This window comes from Euleptes europaea, chromosome 7 (genome assembly GCF_029931775.1).
Source record: "Euleptes europaea isolate rEulEur1 chromosome 7, rEulEur1.hap1, whole genome shotgun sequence".
NCBI lineage: Eukaryota > Metazoa > Chordata > Lepidosauria > Squamata > Sphaerodactylidae > Euleptes > Euleptes europaea.
Window position 1 is genome coordinate 38,253,703 of NC_079318.1, and position 22,005 is coordinate 38,275,707.

The window sequence follows — 22,005 nt, forward strand, 5'->3', positions numbered from 1 at the left end:
TCAGTGTCACCTCAAGCGCCACAGGGTGCGGCCGCCTGCCTTCCCGCCGCCGCCTCGCCCACACCCGCCCTGCCATCGCCGCAGTGGTTGCGCCCGACTCCAGCTGACCGGCCTGGAATCCCGGCTTCGAGCCCCGGCCTGGACCCTTCGCCTTGAGCCGCCCCCCCCCCCTCCTCCGACCCCGAGGCCTGGTGTGGCCGCCGCCATGGGAGACGCCGGCAGCGAGCGCAGCAAAGCCCCGAGCTTGCCGCCCCGCTGCCCCTGCGGGTTCTGGGGGTGAGTACGTGGTCGGGGGAGGAAGGGAGCGAGCGAGCGGGGCGGCCGGCCTGCCTGCCGTGGGGGTGGGGGTGGGGAAGTGAGGCCCTCACAGTCCCCGGGGCTGGGCCTGGCGGGGCTCCCGCGGCTCCGGCCTGCCGCCCCCTCCCCCCGCGCTCCCCGCGCTGCCCCCGCCCCCAGCAGCGGAGGCGGCCCTTCTGCTGTCACAGGAGCCTCTCCCCACCGAGGCCTCTGGGCCGCCTTGGCTGCATCACAGGGGTGAGCTGGCGAGGGCCTCCTGGAGAGGGTGGCAAGCCAAGCCCACGCTGCCGAGAAGAAATGGTGCAAAAGGGCAAGAGTCCAGTAGCACAGGGGTGGGGAACCTTTTCCCTGCCAAGGGCCATTTGCACATTTATAACATCATTCGGGGGCCATACCAGGTGTCGATCTCCCGGTGGGAGGGAGAGGCTAGGGTTGCCAGGTCTCCAGCCACCACCTGGAGGTGGGCAACCCCAGGGGAGGCCACGCAGAGAAGGCCTAGAGGGCGCCCCCAGTCCTCCACCCCTTCCAGGCAGGAGGGCAGCCAGCGGTGGGCCCAAGCAAACGAGGCGCCAGGGAGGCGCAGCCCGCGGTCAGTCGGCAAGGGAAGAGGGAAGGAAAACAGAGAAAGAGGGAAAGGGAGAGAGGGGAAAAGAAATGGAAAGGGGGGAGAAAGAAAAGGACGGAGGGAGACAGAGAAAGAGACAGAGAGAGAGAAGCCTTCCTCCCCCCCACACACACACCCGCCGGCCCCACGCGACCTGGCCCCAGGCTCCATGCCCTCCCTGCTCCAGAGTCCACAAAAGGCCCCCTGAAGCCCGATCAGCTCCTGCGCGCATGCTCTGCGGCCGGGAGCCGCGGGCCTGTTTCCCCCCCCCCTCACTGCTCAACAGCCGACAGGCAGCAAGAGTGTGCCCTGGCATTCCTGCATGCTGCGGCTATAGGAGGCAACCTTGGGGGAAAGCGTCCCTCTCCCTCCTCTTGCCAACCAACAGCCGTCAGTCGGTGAGAGGAGGTCCAAAGGGCGCCGCAGCACCCCTGCAAGCCGTGGCCCCAGGAACACCCTCAGGGAGGGCCGCCCTATGCCACGCCTTCGTGGCAGGGCCCCGGAGCTCCCGAGGGCCACAAAAAATGTCCTCGGGGGCCGCATACGGCCCCCGGGCCTGAGGTTCCCCATCCCTGCAGTAGCACCTTAAAGACTAACAAAAATATTTTCTGGTAGGGTGTGAGCTGTGGCTCACGAAAGCTCATACCCTACCAGAAAATATTTGTTGTTAGTCTTTAAGGTGCTACTGGACTCTTGCCCTTTTCTACTACTGCAGGCAGACTAACAGAGCTGTGGCTCACGAAAGCTCACACCCTACCAGAAAATATTTTTGTTAATCTTTAAGGTGCTACTGGACTCTTGCCCTTTTCTACTACTGCAGACAGACTAACAGAGCTGTGGCTCACGAAAGCTCATACCCTATCAGAAAATATTTGTTGTTAGTCTTTAAGGTGCTACTGGACTCTTGCCCTTTTCTACTACTGCAGACAGACTAACAGAGCTGTGGCTCACAAAAGCTCACACCCCACCAGAAAATATTTGTTGTTAGTCTTTAAGGTGCTACTGGACTCTTGCCCTTTTCTACTACTGTAGGCAGACTAACAGAGCTGTGGCTCACGAAAGCTCATACCCTACCAGAAAATATTTTTTGTTAGTCTTTAAGGTGCTACTGGACTCTTGCCCTTTTCTACTACTGCAGACAGACTAACAGAGCCGTGGCTCACGAAAGCTCATACCCTGCCAGAAAATATTTGTTGTTAGTCTTTAAGGTGCTACTGGACTCTTGCCCTTTTCTACTACTGCAGACAGACTAACAGCTGTGGCTCACGAAAGCGTATACCCTACCAGAAAATATTTGTTGTTAGTCTTTAAGGTGCTACTGGACTCTTGCCCTTTTCTACTACTGCAGACAGACTAACAGAGCTGTGGCTCACAAAAGCTCATACCCTGCCAGCAAATATTTTTTGTTAGTCTTTAATGTGCTACTGGACTCTTGCCCTTTGCTGGACTCTTGCCCTTTTCTACCATTTCTTCTCGGCAGCGTGGGCTTGGCTTGCCACGAGAAAGCTCATACCCTACCAGCAAATATTTTTGTTAGTCTTTAAGGTGCTATTGGACTCTTGCCCTTTTCTACTACTGCAGACAGACTAACAGAGCCGTGGCTCACGAAAGCTCATACCCTGCCAGAAAATATTTGTTGTTAGTCTTTAAGGTGCTACTGGACTCTTGCCCTTTTCTACTACTGCAGGCAGACTAACAGAGCTGTGGCTCACGAAAGCTCACACCCTACCAGAAAATATTTTTGTTAATCTTTAAGGTGCTACTGGACTCTTGCCCTTTTCTACTACTGCAGACAGACTAACAGAGCTGTGGCTCACGAAAGCTCATACCCTATCAGAAAATATTTTTTGTTAGTCTTTAAGGTGCTACTGGACTCTTGCCCTTTTCTACTACTGCAGACAGACTAACAGAGCCGTGGCTCACGAAAGCTCATACCCTGCCAGAAAATATTTGTTGTTAGTCTTAAAGGTGCTACTGGACTCTTGCCCTTTTCTACTACTGCAGGCAGACTAACAGAGCTGTGGCTCACGAAAGCTCACACCCTACCAGAAAATATTTGTTGTTAGTCTTTAAGGTGCTACTGGACTCTTGCCCTTTTCTACTACTGCAGACAGACTAACAGAGCTGTGGCTCACGAAAGCTCATACCCTATCAGAAAATATTTTTTGTTAGTCTTTAAGGTGCTACTGGACTCTTGCCCTTTTCTACTACTGCAGACAGACTAACAGAGCCGTGGCTCACGAAAGCTCATACCCCGCCAGAAAATATTTGTTGTTAGTCTTTAAGGTGCTACTGGACTCTTGCCCTTTTCTACTACTGCAGGCAGACTAACAGAGCTGTGGCTCACGAAAGCTCACACCCTACCAGAAAATATTTTTGTTAATCTTTAAGGTGCTACTGGACTCTTGCCCTTTTCTACTACTGCAGACAGACTAACAGAGCTGTGGCTCACGAAAGCTCATACCCTATCAGAAAATATTTGTTGTTAGTCTTTAAGGTGCTACTGGACTCTTGCCCTTTTCTACTACTGCAGACAGACTAACAGAGCTGTGGCTCACAAAAGCTCACACCCCACCAGAAAATATTTGTTGTTAGTCTTTAAGGTGCTACTGGACTCTTGCCCTTTTCTACTACTGTAGGCAGACTAACAGAGCTGTGGCTCACGAAAGCTCATACCCTACCAGAAAATATTTTTTGTTAGTCTTTAAGGTGCTACTGGACTCTTGCCCTTTTCTACTACTGCAGACAGACTAACAGAGCCGTGGCTCACGAAAGCTCATACCCTGCCAGAAAATATTTGTTGTTAGTCTTTAAGGTGCTACTGGACTCTTGCCCTTTTCTACTACTGCAGACAGACTAACAGCTGTGGCTCACGAAAGCGTATACCCTACCAGAAAATATTTGTTGTTAGTCTTTAAGGTGCTACTGGACTCTTGCCCTTTTCTACTACTGCAGACAGACTAACAGAGCTGTGGCTCACAAAAGCTCATACCCTGCCAGCAAATATTTTTTGTTAGTCTTTAATGTGCTACTGGACTCTTGCCCTTTGCTGGACTCTTGCCCTTTTCTACCATTTCTTCTCGGCAGCGTGGGCTTGGCTTGCCACGAGAAAGCTCATACCCTACCAGCAAATATTTTTGTTACTCTTCAAGGTGCTACTGGACTCTTGCCCTTTTCTACTACTGCAGACAGACTAACACGGCTACCCACTGAGGAGAAATGGCACCAGCATGCCCCGTCAAGCTATCCTCTCTGGGCCCTCGCCTTGTGCTTTTCTTCCCTCCCGCATCCCTCGGTGCTTCGTTCTCCATGTTCCTCCTTTCCTCTCTCTCTCTCTCTGCAGTAGTAGAAAAGAGCAAGAGTCCAGTAGCACCTTGTGTGTGTGTGTGTAAAGTGCCGTCAAGTCGCAGCCGACTTATGGCGACCCCTTTTTGGGGTTTTCAAGGCAAGAGACAAACAGAGGTGGTTTTGCCAGTGCCTTCCTCTGCACAGCAACCCTGGACTTCCTTGGTGGTCTCCTATCCAAATACTAACCAGGGCTGACCCTGCTTCGCTTCTGAGATCTGATGAGATCAGGCTAGCCTGGGCCATCCAGGTCAGTAGCACCTTAACGACTAACAAAAATATTTTCTGGCAGGGTATGAGCTTTCGTGAGCCACAGCTCACTTCTTCAGGTACGAGCTTTCGTAGCTCACTTCTTCAGGTATGAGCTTTCGTGAGCCACAGCTCACTTCTTCAGGTATCTGATGAAGTGAGCTGTGGCTCACGAAAGCTCATACCCTGCCAGAAAATATTTTAGTTAGTCTTTAAGGTGCTACTGGACTCTTGCTCTTTTCTACTACTGCGGACAGACTAACACAGCTGCCCACTGTGAATTATCTCTCTTCCTGCGTGTGGCATGTTCTTGTTGGGTAATTCACAAGCATGCCCACTTGTCTCACACTCTTAGGTGTGTGGGGCACCTGTTTGGCCCTCTCTGACGTTGGTAGACACTGAAGGCAACTTCCCCCAGATGAGCAGGTTCGAACCTAGGGTTGCCAGGTCCTTTCTTGTTTTAGTCCTTATATCCCTCCAACACTAGATATATGCTGCTCAAGATCAATTGATCAAGGAGCTTCTAAGGGATAAAAGGAAAGGCCAGGTCCTTTCTTCATCACCTGCGGGAGGTTTTTGGGGTGGAGCCTGAGGAGGGAGGGACTTCAATGCCATAGAGTCCACTGGCCAAAGTGGTCATTTTCTCCAGGTGAGCAGATCTCTACCGGCTGGAAATCAGTTGTAATAGCGGGAGATCTCCAGCTAGTACCTGGAGGTTAGAAACAAACAATAAACCCCCTATGCTGCACTAAGTCAAGCTTTGACCCCCCCCCAAAAAAAGCACGTAGCTCACAACTTTCACTATGAAGCAATATAAATTTTACTATAGTGAACTAAGTGAGTTTTTGCCTATTGGTGTTATATTGGCTTCTTGAAGCTAGGAACTGGATTCTTTCATTTTACATATTGATATATAGTAGGAGCGTGTGTTTGTTTCTAATGGGGTTTGTTGTACAGCACTTTGTGATTTTTTTGCATGTTGTAATTATCTTAGTTCACTACAGTAAAATTTATATTGCTTCTCAGTGGGAAAGTTGCGAGCCACGTGCTGTTTTTTTGTCAGTACCTGGAGGTTGGCAACCCTATTCAAGCTCCCACTCCTTTTCATATTTGCTTTCTTTTCTGCAAGTGAAGGAGGAAGTTTGGCCCAGTTTTGAACCCATCATTAGAATAGTAGTAATAGTCATGGGGCAAGTAATATGATAGCCGTAGTACCAGTATAGAAGCTTTCCTTGACTTCTTGGTCACAGGCAAAGTAATAATCTTAGCTGTTGTGGGCTGTATAGGCCTAAGGAATGGCTAAATCCTATTTAAAGGCCTATATATATTACTTAGGCCTATATCAAAGTTGGAGGGGAATGCTAACGCATAGGGTGTGGCTTCTGAAATTTTCTGTGATGAAAAATGTTCTATCCTTAATAGAATTCCTGGATTAATGGAGTAGAATATAGGTTTTTGGCAGAGGTTTGAATTGGTTGTCTGGTGAGGCATCCAGTAGAGAGACTTTGGGAAGGAGAAGAGTGGGCAAGAAGCTTAACACATTTTGTTTAATGCCAGCTTGGTGTGTAGTGGGTAGATGAAGAAGGATCTGGGAGACCCAGGTTCAAATCCCTACTCTGCCATGAAGCTTACTAGATGATCTTGGGCCAGTCACTGTCTAATTTACCTCACAGGGTTGTAGAGAAGATAGCCACCTTGAACTCCTTGGAGAAAGGCTGAGATGATGTACGAAATAAAAGGTCATCAATGGTTTACGTTGTATTGTTGGACTGAAGTGGTCAGGTCCTATACAAAATATGGGCAAGCTAGAAAAAGATGCAAAATACAACATAGATATGAAATGTTCGTTCAGAGAGTTCTTACTAAGTGTGTTCTAGTTTTAAAAGGTAATCAATAACAGTAGCTTTTATAATCTGTTTGACCTGTAATGTATTGATAGATCTTTAGGTCAGAGTTATTAGTTTTACTGACCTGTGTTGGCAGAGTACCTTGTTTCTGTCACCAGGCATCCAGTATGGTCATCTGTGGTGAGTAACAGTTTCTTCTTGGCAGGAAAGCTCTTATACCTGCCATAAATAATATAGCTCTGTTTTGAAAGGCTAGTGAACATTTTCGTGTGCGTTTTAATATGAGGGAGGGGTACTTTAAATATGGCAGTATCTTGTATGCTACTCAGATTCCAGAGGGGCTGTCCAGTTTACAACCGTTGTATGGTACGTTAAGCACTTTAAACAAATTTATTAACAAATGAGTCTTTTCTGTGGCCAGGGTAGTATCAGCTTCAACATATCATGGTGTAAACAGGGATCTCAAAGGTTGTCAAACCTTACTACTTTTGAGTTGCATTGGCAAGTCTTTAAGTGAAGAAGATAGAATAATTTAGGCTGTCAATAATTTAGTCTGGGAATCACATTAGTGATTCCCGGCGTGGCACTCATGGTCACCATGGTACCCATCTGTGTGTTTCCTGGTGTCACTTGCTGCTTAACTCCTTTGGGGGAAATCCAGAGAGTCTTGAATGGAACAGGGGGCAAAAGGGACCTTCAGGTCACATTTTGCCAGCTGACTAACCAGCAAAGTGCTGAGTTTAGTCTGGGCACTTGTGTCATAGCTGTGCACCCTTAACTTGGCTATAGATGCAAATTCACGTCTCTGGATTTGCTAATCTCTGTTTATGGGCATGCAGAGTAGTTGTTAAACTGGAGTTAAACTGGGCATGCAAACCAGGTGGAAAATTTCTCCCATTTGTAATACTATGATTTTTGCTGATATATAACTTGATGTAACTAGTGATAATTAACAGAGTACAATCCATAACAGTGTTCTTATTGGAAAGTTTTTAAAGTAGTATGATGGACTGAGAAGGTGTTTCTCCATTTTGTATTTGCTAGTGAGCAGTTAGTTATTTCCCCCAGTTTATTATTATTCTCTTCAATTGACCAGAGAGCCAGTGTGATACAGCAGTTAGAATGTCAGAATAGGACTGGAGACAGTTGGGTTCAAATTCCCACCATAAAGATTTAAGCCTCTCAGATTCAGCCTAACCTACCTTGTAGGATTATTGTAAGGGTAAAATGGAGGGAAGGAGGAGTATGCCACTTTTAGCTCCTTGGTGGGAGGCTAGGATAAAAATGGGATGGATCATCTGAAAACTCTTGCTATTTCTGAATGTTGTGCTATTTTCATTGTTAATATCTATAGGCTCAGTCCAGAAAACTTATATAATATATATATGTGCCAGAGACAACCGATACAGATTGAAATTAATTGTGTGCAGTACTGCCCAAAACAAGTTATGTGTTATACTGGGCAGTGATTTCTGTCTGTTCAGCAGTGGCAATATCAACCTCTAGTAGTATATGTACTTTTCCTTGTATGCTTATAGCTTGATTGCATCACAGCTATATTTCTGTGCTCCTGCATCTGGATATTAATAGCAGCATTGAATGATGATACTCTTGTGGAACTCTACTGGGTGGTTTCTACTACTAATAAGTATAATTCCTTTTGGATTGTCACCAAGTATATAAGATTTGTAAGAGTGTTGCTGAAGCAGGGATATATGGGTTGATCTTGCATTGCATTCTTGATCAAATTTTCTTTCTGTTTTTCTTGATTTACAAGAATCTGCCAGGAAATGGTTTGATTACAAGAAAGAAAATAAATGCACAAATAGTTAAACTGGAAAATTATAAGCAGAGCAAACTATTTCACAAATTTGTAAGAGCAAAGTTTCAAAATCTAGATAGCTAGTTTTTTTTGTCTAATTTACCAGAATTATAGGATTCCAGGTGATTCAGAGTGCTAATCTCTTACAACTCTACATCATTAATATAGAAAACTAAAGCAGGCATTAATTAATTTGTTTAGACTTTTAATGTCTTGCTTTCCTTAGTGAGAAGTGGCCCCTAAGGTTTTGTTTGCCCATTCAGATTGTTATCCAAATTGCCAGTCATTTGCTCCTTTTGTTGATTGTCACCTTTAGCTGAACTGAGACATGCTGACGGTCAAGCATCAGAAGACTAAACACCTGCTGTTTCTATGGTTTTCTGATAATATTCAAAATTAGTTGTGTTTATCAAGTAGGGCTCATGAAAAATAACTCAAGGGAAGGAAACAAGAGTGTATTTGGGGGTTCATTTATGCAGCGAGAGCAGACATTCTTAATCGCTGAACTTTCTGAGGCTTGAAATAGGATAGCTGACTTGTTTACATGTGTTTTTCTGAGGATTTAAGGCTGTGAACAAGCTCCCTTGGCATTTACTTATTGCAGGGGCTGGTGAAGCCTAGTCAAGCCCCATAATAGTATAGATCCAGCTACATAAACATGCTTTTCCTGTGCCACATGGCATAGTTGCTAGAGGCTTGAAACTGGCCACTTTGCATCAGCTGGATGTGAGATAACAAAACAGATTTTGATAATTCTCAAATCTAAGCAGGAAAAGTCATGTATTATATCATCCATGTATACAGAACTAGCTTCATGACACATTTGAGACAACTAAAGTGCAATCAGACCTTTTAACTTAATTTTCTTCTGTGGTTTTTCAGTTTTGTGGGTTAGTGGGATGTTTGCCTTGTGGGATGTGTGCCTTTTCAATGGACACTTTTCTTAGACCAAAGTTCCACATACAAGGGTATTTCATACTTGTGTGTGAAAAATGGGAAACATTGAAGATGTCAAAAAATAATTGTTCTGGTACTGGCATTCATTTTTTTTTTGTCCCCAGGACTTTTTACAGTTCCTTTTCTGATCAATTAGTAATCCAGTGTGCTTTGATTTAATTTCCTGGATCCAGTTTTTGCTTCATGAAGAAAGTTTCCTTGACCTTAGATATGAAAAGGCTGTTGTTGAACTTGACGATGCAACTGAATGCTTGGGACCAGTTCTTGCCAAAGGTTACAGTAACATAGTGGCATTGTAAGGGAAATGCCTGAAGGCACACACAAAAGTAAATAGGTCTTGCATGTGAAAATATTTACTCTTGCTCTTTCCACGTAAGTCTGTATTTGGGGTATGTTTTGATTGCATTTGTACTTCTAGTTGCTGAAATGTGATCTGTAAAAATGAGGTGGGTTGTTATTGCTTCAAAACAACATAGTCAACATTATTAAAAATAGTAATTTATTGTAGGTACTAGGGAAGCTCACGTTTGGTGTTTTTTTCTTTTTTGCAAGGATGCAATCACCGGTAATTGAAGCACTGCTAAAATTATGACATTACAGAAGATGAGAGATAAGAGAACGATGGTCCTGCTGTTTTGCATGGTGGCTCACTGCTTGATGGTTGTGCTGCACCTTGGAACTGGCTGCCTTTCAGGCATCAGAAGGCCATTCAGTAGCCTGGGGGTCTGTTCCCTGGGCACCTTTGCTGGGATGTGGAATTTGGCACCACTGTTTCCTGAACTGGTTGCACTGCTTCCACATATGAGGCATTGCTTTGAGAAGTAAGGCAGCAGACCCTAAACCTCATTTTGTGAATGGGCAGAGGCTATCAGACAACATTGTCAGAACCAAAACCTAGCCATTGACCTCCCTGATCCTTGTGGTACCTATCCAGCTGTGTTGTTAATTCAGTTACATGGACAGTCTGTTTTGTTACAGGAACCTTTTCCAGGTGCTCAGGCGACTATGCAGTTTGGTTGGCTTTGGTAGGTCAACCAGAATTTGTGCGTCCCCCCCCCTCTTTTTTCCCTGTGTGGGAGAAACATGGTCTTAAAAGTGATGTTGTTGTGAGCTTTGGAAGGCTTCTGAGCCCTAGTGCATCTATAAGAGCAAGCCCCTGCCTTTCTCCATCATTTTTCATGCTGAGCCTCATTGATGCTTGGGCAGTAATTAGATATTTTTGTACTTTTGAAACCTCTTCAAGATTTGGCCTGATGTCAGTGTAAGCTCTATCCTTTTCTGTGTTCTGGGGAAGGGAAGGAGAATTTGTCATAATTAAAAAGGCACTCTTCTATGGTGGACGCTGCATTTATGGACCCTGTCTTAATTTATTGTTAAAGTTGACTTTTGCAAACATGTCATTTTTAGATATTAAAGAGAATTCAAAGGTTGAATATGGAAGTGGCCACATGGTTGAGCTTTATACTTATTTCACAAACTTCTGAATGAAAGCCATACTACAAAATTTTCTAAATGAGTCTTACTGCTCTTTTATAATAGGTCAGTTTAGTAAATGCTACAACACCTTTTAAAGCCATTCTATCAGTTGATGAGTTTTCTGACTGTCACTTTCCCCTATTCTCTCCACAAATTATTCATTATCATCACATATACTTTAAATGTCTCAAAATAACTTTGAGGAATTGCATATCCAGTTGTTTTTCCTGCGGTAGTCGAAATCTGTGCCTAGAACTATGAAATATTTGTACAGTTGCAAAAAATACATGTTGAAGTTGTCAACAGCCAGTGTAATATAGTGGTTTAGATTGCTGGACTAAGATTTGGAAGACCAGATTCAAATCCCCACTGTCATGTGAGCTTGCTGGGTGACCCTGGGTCAGTCACACACTTTCAACCTAGCCTGCCTTACAGAGTTGTTGTGAGGATAAAATGGAGGAGAGGAGAATGATGTAAGCTACCTTGGGTCTCCATTGGGGAGACAGACGAGGTATAAATAAAGCAAATAAATATGAAAAGCCTGCATCTGGTATAATTTTAATCTAATTTGTACATGGTTGTAAATCAAACCACACCTAAGTGGCCTACTGTCTACCAATTACAGGAATTAGGAACAGTAAAATAATGCTATCTGTATCTGCTGTGGCTCACGGTAGCTCGTACCCTGCCAGAAAATGTGTTAGTCTTTAAGGTCCTACTGGACTCTCGCTTTTTTCTACCAGTAAAATAATGTGTTTACTTGTGTGCTTTTCATATGAAGATAAACAAAATTTTGTCATGTAGCACAACTGTTTTGTTTTAATACTCATCATTAGCATAACTAGCCATGAAGCATTGAAACTAACGTTTTCAAAAAATGTGCTGAATTATTTTCACTTTTAACAATTCTAGGCAAGGTTTCCATAACGGAGGATGTGTTTCCATAACACTTTGTTTTGGCTTTTGTCCTCAACACCAGAGTCAGCCTGCAGTTTGAGGGAGGGAGGGAAGGAGAGGCGGGGAGGGTGAGGAGGGAACAGAATGAGAGATAAAGCAGCTGTATGTAAGAAACAAGTCAGTTTTTAAACACAGGTGCTAAATAGGCAGCAGGGCAGAACTTGCTATTGGGAGACAACTGCCCTTACAGTAGAAGGTCAGGAGAAGAGGCTTTGGGAAGTCTGCCCCAGCTGCTGTAGGGTTATTGAATTTAAACAAAGGTATTTCTCAGTTTATGGTATCACATTCACAATTGATGTTAAACACTTTAATTAAGCCCACAGTGTTGGGGTAGCATTCACGGCTTCATGAAGAGCGCAACAATATTTGAGCGGTCAGCTGACTAGCATGCCAACCCTTGTGTCGTTAGGGAAACATTGTAAGAGCACATGGAGGATAATACATGAACACATGAAGCTGCCTTATACTGAATCGGACCCATGGTCCATCAAAGTCAGTATTGTCTGCTCAGACCAGCAGCGGCTCTCCAGGGTCTCAGGCAGCAAACACAGTGTCTGTTTCCAGAAACATTATGCCAGTGACTTACAAATCCTTTGATAGGTAATGGATGTTCTTATTTGTTTGTGCACTGTTCGGGATGCCATCTTTTGGCAGAAGTTTGGTCCTTAAATGTATAAATTTTTCATTAGTAGTAAGTCAGATCTCACCATCAATCTCTGCTTTTGGATCTCCCAGAGGCATTTGTCTAGGCACTGTTAATAGGTGAGTTGTTGAATTAGATGGATCATTTGTCCTACCCAGTAGTACAACTCCTATTGGGAGGTCTTGTTTAAAGTGTTTGACAGCCAGGCTGCATTCTTTGCCTTGCACCCTGAGACCTTTCAGGATTTTCACTCAAAGCCTGGGACTTCGGAAGCAGCAGTGTAAGAAGCATATTGGAAAAGAGATCTATAGCCTGAGCTATGACTATTTACTTTTTAAAAAGTCCCCTGGGTGCAGTGGTTTACTCCATGTGCCTAGGATTTCAGCCTTAAAGAATTTTGTATCTCACTATAGGCAGAAAATCTTCTTTAGAGGAACTAACATTGCATGATGTTGAAGTAATTTATTTTAAAACAACAAGCCACAGTGTTAAGAATAAGTAGTAAGCTAAGGGAGATACACTGCTTATTATTGCTCAACCCTGTTCCTGAAGCAGGAACTCAGGCATTCAGGTTCTCTCTTCTGTTTTCTTTTGTGTATAATGAGCTGCTGTGTGTTGTCCTGCTTGTTGAAAACATTTATAGTTATGACAACCACGGCTGGATTTTCCCCCTTCTTCCAATCTTACAGCATTTTGCTAGTGGCCTTGTTTGTTTCCTAACTTGCTTGACCCCAGACGACAGTGAATTCTTGCCACTGAGAAATCTGGCTTCTGTCTTATTATCAGGGCAAGTTCGATTGCTGTCGTTCTGGCTTTGGGAGGCTGACTAGGAAGATCTCCTTCTTCTAAAAATAGCTCTGTGAATGAAGTACTTTTGGACTTTGCATGTCTTAGTGCCCATTTGAAAAATCTCTTCCTTTATACTTGAACTGTAGGTTTCTTGAATTTTAATATTGACAATGACTTTGCCTCTTAGTTTCCTGAATAATTCCAACTGAGAAACCTCAATCATCCAAAAAGTTGGATGAAGATGTGTGAGCTGTCAGTTACTGATTACTTCAAAAAGCCTTGCTTTGGAATGACTTGTTACAGTTGTTAGGTACATCAGTTGGCCACCACTGTAGATAAATAGCTGTCATGTAGGATTACTAAATTTCACTCTTATATTCTTAAATTTGCCCTGACCCGGATGGCTCAGGCTAGCCTGATCTCATCAGATCTCAGAAGCTAAGCAGGGCCAGCCCTGGTTAGTACTTGGATGGGAGACCACCGAGGAAGTCCAGAGTTACTATGCAGAGGCAGGTAATGGCAAACAACCTCTCAACTTCTGTTGCCTTGGAAATCCTACAGGGTTGCCATAAATCACTGCAACTTTGCAGCACTTTACACACACACATTGTTGAGTTCAGTGGTACTCAGGGAGTGAGAGAGAGCTACATTTGTAATAACCATCAGTCAGAGGAGCCACATGACTACTGTATGCCACCTCACCAGACACACGTGTAATAAGATATAGCTATTAATATTCAATAAATACATTTTTTTGAACATGATTTGTTGGAAGAATACATTTTTGATATCTTTTAACAGTTGTCTTCCTTAAAATTGTCAATATGTTTCTAGTATTTCCTCCCATAAATAGTGAATAACATTATGATAATAGTACTATACTATGTATTTGGTCAGTACTGCTCCATAGTCTTATTTTACTTGAGCTGTCCTCTTGCATGTGTACAGAGAAACAGTAGTTTTGGAATAAAAATGTTTTTTCATAATGTTTTTAAAGTTATCAGATAAACAATGTACTTTGTAACATTTCAAAACAGAAAAAATCTTGGCCAGGATCTAAAGAACTTCTTTATGCTTGCTTAAGGGCGTGGGTATATCCACTGTAGATTCTTGATGTTGAAATATATAATGGAAATTTTTTCTTGTAAACAACTTTTTAAAGTTCCCACCATATTAAAAGTGGTTCTCTCCCCCACCCCCTTGAGTATGTTGAACTAATTGTACAGTTCTCTGGGTCTTGGTCTTCAGTTGCTAAATTATATATTCAGTGCAGGTATGGGCTGACTTTTTAAAAAAGCCATCCTAACAGGAATTACATCCTTTTAGGCCCATTGAGGTCAATGTGTCTAGAAGGGTGTAGCTCTTAGGGGTTGCACTGCAAATCACCTTGATTTTAGATTTATGTTGCCTGTTCAACTATTACCAAGTAATCTTGCCAAGCTTAGAAGGTCGATACTGTTAACACAGGCAGTTTCATATCAACAGGTGATAAAGTTTTGTATTTGCATATATTTCTCATCCCTTTTGCCCCGGGAATGCCCCCTTGCGCTGCTTTGTTGCTACACCACCTTTTCTGGTGGCGTAGCCTCGTTGTTTTCTGTGGGGACATTTTCCTTCTTTTATATTTTTATTCCTTTTATTTTATTTTCGGGGGCCTAACTGCCCCCCTTCAGGAATGGGCTGTTAGTCCCACATTGATTCTGCTTCTTGGTTTAGTACCAACATTTTGGGACTTCCTCCGGGGTATTAATCTCTTTACCTGTGAGTGAAGACTTTTTTTGTTTTGTCTGGCATTTTCTCAATGACACCCCTCTTTATTACCCTTTGTTTTTAAATTGCTTGGTGTGTGTGTATAATATATATATATAAAATATGTGTGTGTGTGTGTATACACATACATATATATACATATATATATATACACACACACACACATATATATGTGTGTGTGTGTGTGTGTGTGTGTGTGTGTGTGTGTGTGTATATATATATATATATATATATATATATATATATATATATATATATATATATATATATATATATATATATATATATGGCAGAAAGGCTATGTATAAATTCTGTAAATAAATAGTATATCTCTTGCTTCCAATAAGCCTACTATTGGATGTTGAGAAGTTCTTGATTTAGTGAACTAGTGTAATAGGCTCTGTTAGTGGTTTATCTCGTCTTACTCTGTAATACCCAAAGTCATGATGTCCTGTTATTTGTAACAATTGTAGAGTGCCATTGTACCTCATTTAGAGGTTACAAGAGGGGAATGCAGGATCCCATCCCTTTACTTTCTCTTCTCTTGCTTGCCTAATTTTCTTGTCACTAACATGTTGATCCCCCCTCCCCCCAACTCTGCAGCTGCTCCTTATTCTTTCAAAAAGTACTTCGTGTTGTGTTGCAGGGCCACACGGCACTGCTTCTTTGGGAGGGGGTGTCCCCCCCAGTTTTTTGGGGTTTTTTTCTTCCAGGATTTTTATGCTAATTAGAGCAATACCCCAATGTTTGTAGAAATGTCTTTTTCGGAAAATGGCCCCATCATGATTATTTTAAAATCCACTTTATGGGATCTAGTTCAGAATTAGATACGAGTATTATGGTACCATTATGGTACCATCTAATTCTGAACTGGGTCATGGAGTGAATCACAGAGTCCACACACAGTGGGGTCAGGGACAGGTGGGTTCTATAAGCTTGGTTGGGGAAAGCCTCAGATTTTTCAGAAAAATCTGAAATCTTAAAAGAATACATTGGAGGTTAGAAACCCCCCAACAATCTTAGAAGCAGTTGTCTTCTTTAAGAAGTGTGCTGCTGAGATCTTGCAAGGCTACATTGCGAGACCGTGGCCATTTGGGAGGTTTAGGCAGCCTACAGCCAACATTGCTGAAGTTTCCAAGCCTCAGTTAGTGCCAGTGCTTACTTTGGGGGTGGGGGAGCAGATTTTAAAAGGTAAATGGAGTGAGGGAGGGAAGATAAAGTGGAGGGAGGAGCAGCAGAAAAGGTACAAAAGGAAAGCTGCAGATGGAGGAGAAGAACAGAAAAAGGTGTGTGCATGGTAGCGAAGGAAAGGGGCACTGCCAGTGAAGGCAAGAAGAAAAAGCAAGAGGGATTAGAGAAAAAAATAGATTCCCATGTATGAGTCCTCGCTGGTCCCCCACTTTATGTTTCTTTTGTGATTTTTATCTGCATTGATAACCAGTTTCAGCTATCTTCTTTCCATCTGAACATGGCTCCTATTCTTCCCAATGTACTGACAAATGTAAAAAGGAACCATCTGAATCATGTGGAATGCAACCACTGTAGCCTGTCAAGGTTTTAGTTGTACTTGTGAAGAATTTTACCATCATATTCAGTACTGCAAGGGTAGATCTTTAAAAAACAGACACCTCCCCCCCCCACACACACACACTTTGGGAAAACCATAGAATGAAAGTACAGTATAATATCTGGCTTCTTTCCCAAAGCAAGACGGAGTTTGACAATATAAAAATGCACAGTTATTGACTTTGTCGCCATCATCTCTGTGAGTGATGTAATTGAAAGATATATCAAACTGTCTTCATATTTAGAGTAAAGAATGGAAGGGTTTATCCTTGAATGAAAATCCAAGTGTATTTTGACAGTATATTAAAATGCTGCTTTGTTGGCAGGTAACACTGTCACATGCTCTGCTTTATTCTGTTGTTAAAACCTTACCGCTTTAACAAAAACCCCTCTTATCTGATCGATAGAATGCATTTTTAACTGGCAAAAGAAGCTGAAATCAGTTTGCAGAAGATGATATTGATTTTCCTGTTAGATGCAACAACTCTTGCTAATATTGTTAGTAAGTATTAAGAATGAGGGAAATTAACAAAATTAATTTTTGCTGCTTTCCCCCCTCCCCTGGCATCCCTGCTAACATTACTTTTATAGAAAGAACCATTCTAAGTAGAGATTGTGGAGTTGGGTGGGGTGTCAACTTTTCTGTCAAAAACCTTGGAGGAGTTTGGCCCCATATGGGCCTGACATTCCCATCGGGCAGTTAAATTCTCTAGACGTTTGGGAATCTGCCACTGGCCCAGCAGCAGGAACATCATTACCATTCCATTCAGCCTTCTCTTTCTGCACAGTTTTTGTTTGAGATTTCAGGTTTTTCTGCAGACCTGGGGATTTTTTTCAGATCTACCCATGGTTCCAGTATCCAGATTTAAGTATCCACAGATTTGGCCATGTTGAGAATTAGACTGGTGACCTTTTTTTGCTGTCAAGCCACATCTGACTTACGGTGACCCCTGGTGGGGTTTTCAAGGCAAGAGGTGTTCAGAGATGGTTTACCATTGCCTGTTTCTGTGTCATAACCCTGATATTCCTTGGAAGTCTCCTATCCAAATACTTACCAGGGTTGACTGTGCTTAGCTTCTGAGATCAGACAAGATCAGGCTAGCCTGGGCTATGTAACTATAACCTTTTACATTCCCTGTACATTTTTTTGAAGACAGCTGTGGTTGCTTCCAACTTTGACATGAAGTTCTTTCAGGTTATTCTCATTCCTGTTGTTCTGCTAGTTCTGATGTCTGTTTTTTTCACTTACCCTCTGGTACTGTTCTGCTACAGTACCTCATTTAAGGAATTGGCTACTCCTAGTTTGTATTGATAATCTCTACACTAGCACAAAACAAGAAAGAAAAGAAAAACTCTCTTTAAGAAAAGAAAAAGAAAAACGCTCTTTAAACTTCTGTCATTCATTTTCAGTTTTCCTTTTTTAACCTTTTCATCTCACCTACAAGAAAGACTAAGCCATTCATTGACTATTATCAATATCCCTTGTACTTCCCTTGTGTCTATTATAGTTTATACTCCAATGGCTGGGAACAATGTTTCGTTACTTGCTCTGTGTGGATCACCTAGAGCTTGATAATAATCCACGACAGTATTTAATATTTAAGGTGAAAATATATTGCAGGCCGTGTTATAAGAGAAGTAATAAAAAAGAAAACTTTTGTCGAAGGCTTTCACGGTCAGAGTTCATTGGTTCTTGTAGGTTATCCGGGCTGTGTGACAGTGGTCTTGGTATTTTCTTTCCTGACGTTTCGCCAGCAGCTGTGGCAGGCATCTTCAGAGGAGTAACACTGAAGGACAGTGTCTCTCAGTGTCAAGTGTGTAGGAAGAGTAATATATAGTCAGAAAGGGGTTGGGTTGAGTTGTTCCAGACTAACAAAGACTACAGTCAACAATAGCCATGCAGATTAGCTTTGGATTTCACACATTAACAGATCACTTCAGGATACAATGGTTCCATATTAACATACCACACCCTCATTAGCACATTATCTTGATACTTACAGGACAATGATTAGCACATTACCTTTGATACTTTTTGCAGGACAATGATTCAGCTCAAACCCAACCCCTTTCTGACTATATATTACTCTTCCTACACACTTGACACTGAGGGACACTGTCCTTCAGTGTTACTCCTCTGAAGATGCCTGCCACAGCTGCTGGCGAAACGTCAGGAAAGAAAATACCAAGACCACGGTTACACAGCCCGGATAACCTACAAGAACTAAAGAAAACTTTTGTTGATATATTGATTTTATTTAACAGTAGGATACCTGTTGACAGTAGAGGGTTAGCTCTACAACAAATAAGTAGGTCACCTGTAATTAGAAGGGCAGGATCAAGCCTATATTTTATACTTCATAATCTCCAGTGTCTTGCTACCTTTCGCAGGTATGAAATCCTACAAATCATTTTTTTCTGTGCAGCTGTATCTCTTTTGTAATGATTGTCCTTACATGTGCAATTAATATGAGATCACAGAAAGGGAATGCCAGGTAAGTAAGGAATACTTCCTGTTTTGTTCCAGTGACTTGAAAGGGCAGCTTCAAATAACAAAAGGGGACAGCAGGTACAATGTGTGTCATTCAGTAAATCATTCTGATAGTCAAGTAGAAGGAAACACGATTATTGTTAGGGTAGGAGATTGAGACTTTGATTTCAAAATCAGGAATTTAGCATCGTGCATTTGTTTCAGCTAATTGGATAAAATGGGCTAATGGAATCTCCCTGCCCTTCTGTGACGCTTACTGGGTAATATTGACCCAGTCACATGCTCTCAGCCTTGCCTACCTCACAGGGCTTTTATGAGAGCAAGATAGAGACTGGGAGAACCAAATATACACAGCCCTGAGTTCTTTGGGGGAATGGGAGGGGGGAATGTGATAGAGCGAATCAAAAAATTTTCTCATTCAGATAGAATGGTTAAACCAGTCTTTTTAAAGCTCTGTTTTGTTTTAGATGTAATCTGTCGAGATTCCTTGATGACTGGCTGTGGGCCTGGAACAGACGAGTTTGCCTTTAAAACTCATTTCATTAGGAAAGTAGGTTCTCTGCACATTCCTGTCAATAGTAGTTCTGCCTTTATTGGGTGATAGATCTTCCTGAAATTCCCTGTTGAAAGATTGCCCTAAATTGTTAAAACATGAGGTAATTTAACTTTTATTTTAAAACACTTCAAAGATGGAGGTTCTAATGCTTTCACTTATTGGGCTGGACCTTGCAAGTGCTAACAACTGTTATCTCACTGACAGGAAGATCAAATGCCTAATAGATGTGGTTAATTGGAGTGGGTTTTGTTAGTATTTTGCTTTGGTATTATATTTATTGAGGCCAAAGCCTTTGTAAACGTACTATAAATTCTAACTTGGTCTTACCTGTGAAATGTGTACAGGCTTGCTGGACCAAATGCTCATTATTGTGACTTTTAAACATGTTTTGATTTAAATGCAACTGTGTGATAAAACTCTGAATGTAACTGTGCAGTTAATGAAAGAATGTGTTACACTATTGCAGTTAAGCTATTATTCTTCCCTTGACTGAGACCTGGCATTTAGTAATGACAGCTTGTGGTGAGCAATGTGAACTTTACAACGTGTGTTAAGGTTTCTATGGTAACACAGTAGAAACCGTGATTGACACTAGACATGTGCATGTGGGTGAGTTAATGCTGCTCAGTGAACTAGGTGCTTGCATGCAGAACCTTGTTTTTCATATCTTATTCACGCATCTCAAATGCAACTATAAAAATGCTGCATTCGGTGAGGAAAGTTGTGGGATGGCAGAGCATAAATAAATCCGTTTTGACATATTCATGGTCATCCTTTTTTTTTTTTTTTTTTTTTTGCTAATAGTTTATTATGCCTGTTGTGTTTGTTTTTCTTTACTGGATCACAGTACACAGAATATGGGTTTATACAGGAAAGTGATTCAAAAACAACCGAGGACACATTCTCCATTGATTTGATCACTTGTCCTAGGATTTGACTGAACATCCAGTGTATTATAACATCCAGTGTATTATAGCGATGTAGCAATTTTGAGCCTGTAACTTTGTGCCAGGCCACATAATGATTTATATTATAGCTGGCTTTTTGAAATGTTGCAGTAATGGGAAACCCAGCCCAGACAGAATTAGGACAGATAAAGGCTTTACTTGTCTCCAGTGGGTGATTTAAACCAACTGCTGCCTAACAGACAAGTACCAGAGATTTTTATTATAATATTCCACTTCTTTATTCTCCCCCCCCCCCCTGTATTTTCAGCTCAAGTAGGTGAAACATCATTAAATTCTTGGAAGTGCTGACATGGGAAACTGGTACTGTTACCTTAATGGTACAGAAGAATCATTTTGCTGCCCTCACCTCTATTTGCTGATTTACTAACCCGCTTTTGACATCTATTAAAATACCATTGATGTAGAAAGTTAGCTCATTTTCACAGTAAACCTGTCTTTAAACACAGGAATGACACTGAGCCCCAATTTCTGCTAAAGGATGATCAGTGTGACAAATGCAGTGGTATATATGAACTGCAATTCTGAAAATGAGGATGATAATTATAATAGTAAAGATGTTAATGTTAGCAGTTTGCTGCACTGGCTGCTGACAAAACAAACAGGTACAATGATTGAAGACTGTCATAATAGTATTTTGTGTCACAAGAAAATAAACATTTCAGTTTTACAGTAACAGTGTATATTGTCCCAGTGAGTGTAAGCATAAACATAACTATGAATTCTTAGAAACAGTCTGGGTTTTATTTTTGTAAAAAGTAACAGAATTGAAGTCTGCTGAATATGTTTTTATTTTATTTTAATTTGTTTGAGTGAAATTAGTAGTGGACATACTAGAGAGAGAAGGATGAAATTAATTTAGAATATTTTTGTTCAGTTCAGCCTTGCAAATAAAAAAAACCAGCTTTAATATTTCATGCTATAAAGGTGCTAATTGCACTGTAGGAGAAAGAAAGCTAAATCAAACTTGTAAGCTGGTAATCAAACTTTCCTGCCTTTGTATAATTGATGGCCAGTACACTTCAATCGAACTTTTCAATATATACAGAAAATGGCATATCAGATTAAATATTTTCTGGGGTGTATGTGGTCAACATGACCTCATAAATAGAATTAGATATATACAAGTAGGGACCCACAAAAAACTTGAGGGAGCAGCAATCTCATCCCCCATCTTTGCTTCCTCCCCTCTCCCCCTACTACTCTCAGGGCGAAAATGCATGGTTGCTTTGTGTGTGTGTGTGTGTGTGTGTAAAGTCCCTTCAGCCTCCTTTATTCCCTGTTTCAGTCAGGATTCAGCCAGGATCGAACGCACGTTTGCCGAAACGCATGTGTTCGATCCTGGCTAAATCCTGGCTAAAACAGGGATTAAAGGAGGCTAAAGCGACCATGCGTTTTCGCCCACAGTCTCTTACTTTCTCTCCCTCCTGCCGTACCTTTTCTTATGCTCTCTCTCCTCTGTGCTTGTCACTTTCTTTCTCCTCCCCCACCCATCACTCTTTCTTTCTTGCCCCCCAACTCCATCACTCTCTCTGACTGCTCCCCCCCCATCACCCTCCCAGCTTCCCACCTGCTTTCTCTCCCCTTCCCACAGTATGAAAATTTATCTGGGTTCTGTAATGGTTTTCAGTTACACAAAGGTAAGGAGGATCCGAGATATATGGACAAGTA

General features: G+C 42.2%; 1 protein-coding gene across 2 annotated transcripts in view; it reads left to right on the forward strand.

The window, feature by feature from the left end:
* The first annotated feature begins 205 nt into the window (after positions 1-205).
* Positions 206-22,005, forward strand: part of ZFAND3 (zinc finger AN1-type containing 3) — a 161,816-nt gene continuing 140,016 nt past the window's right edge. For both annotated transcript variants that reach the window (XM_056852846.1, XM_056852847.1), the window contains exon 1: positions 206-276. In XM_056852846.1, coding sequence (XP_056708824.1) covers positions 206-276 — 71 coding nt within the window. The remainder of the gene's footprint in view (positions 277-22,005) is intronic.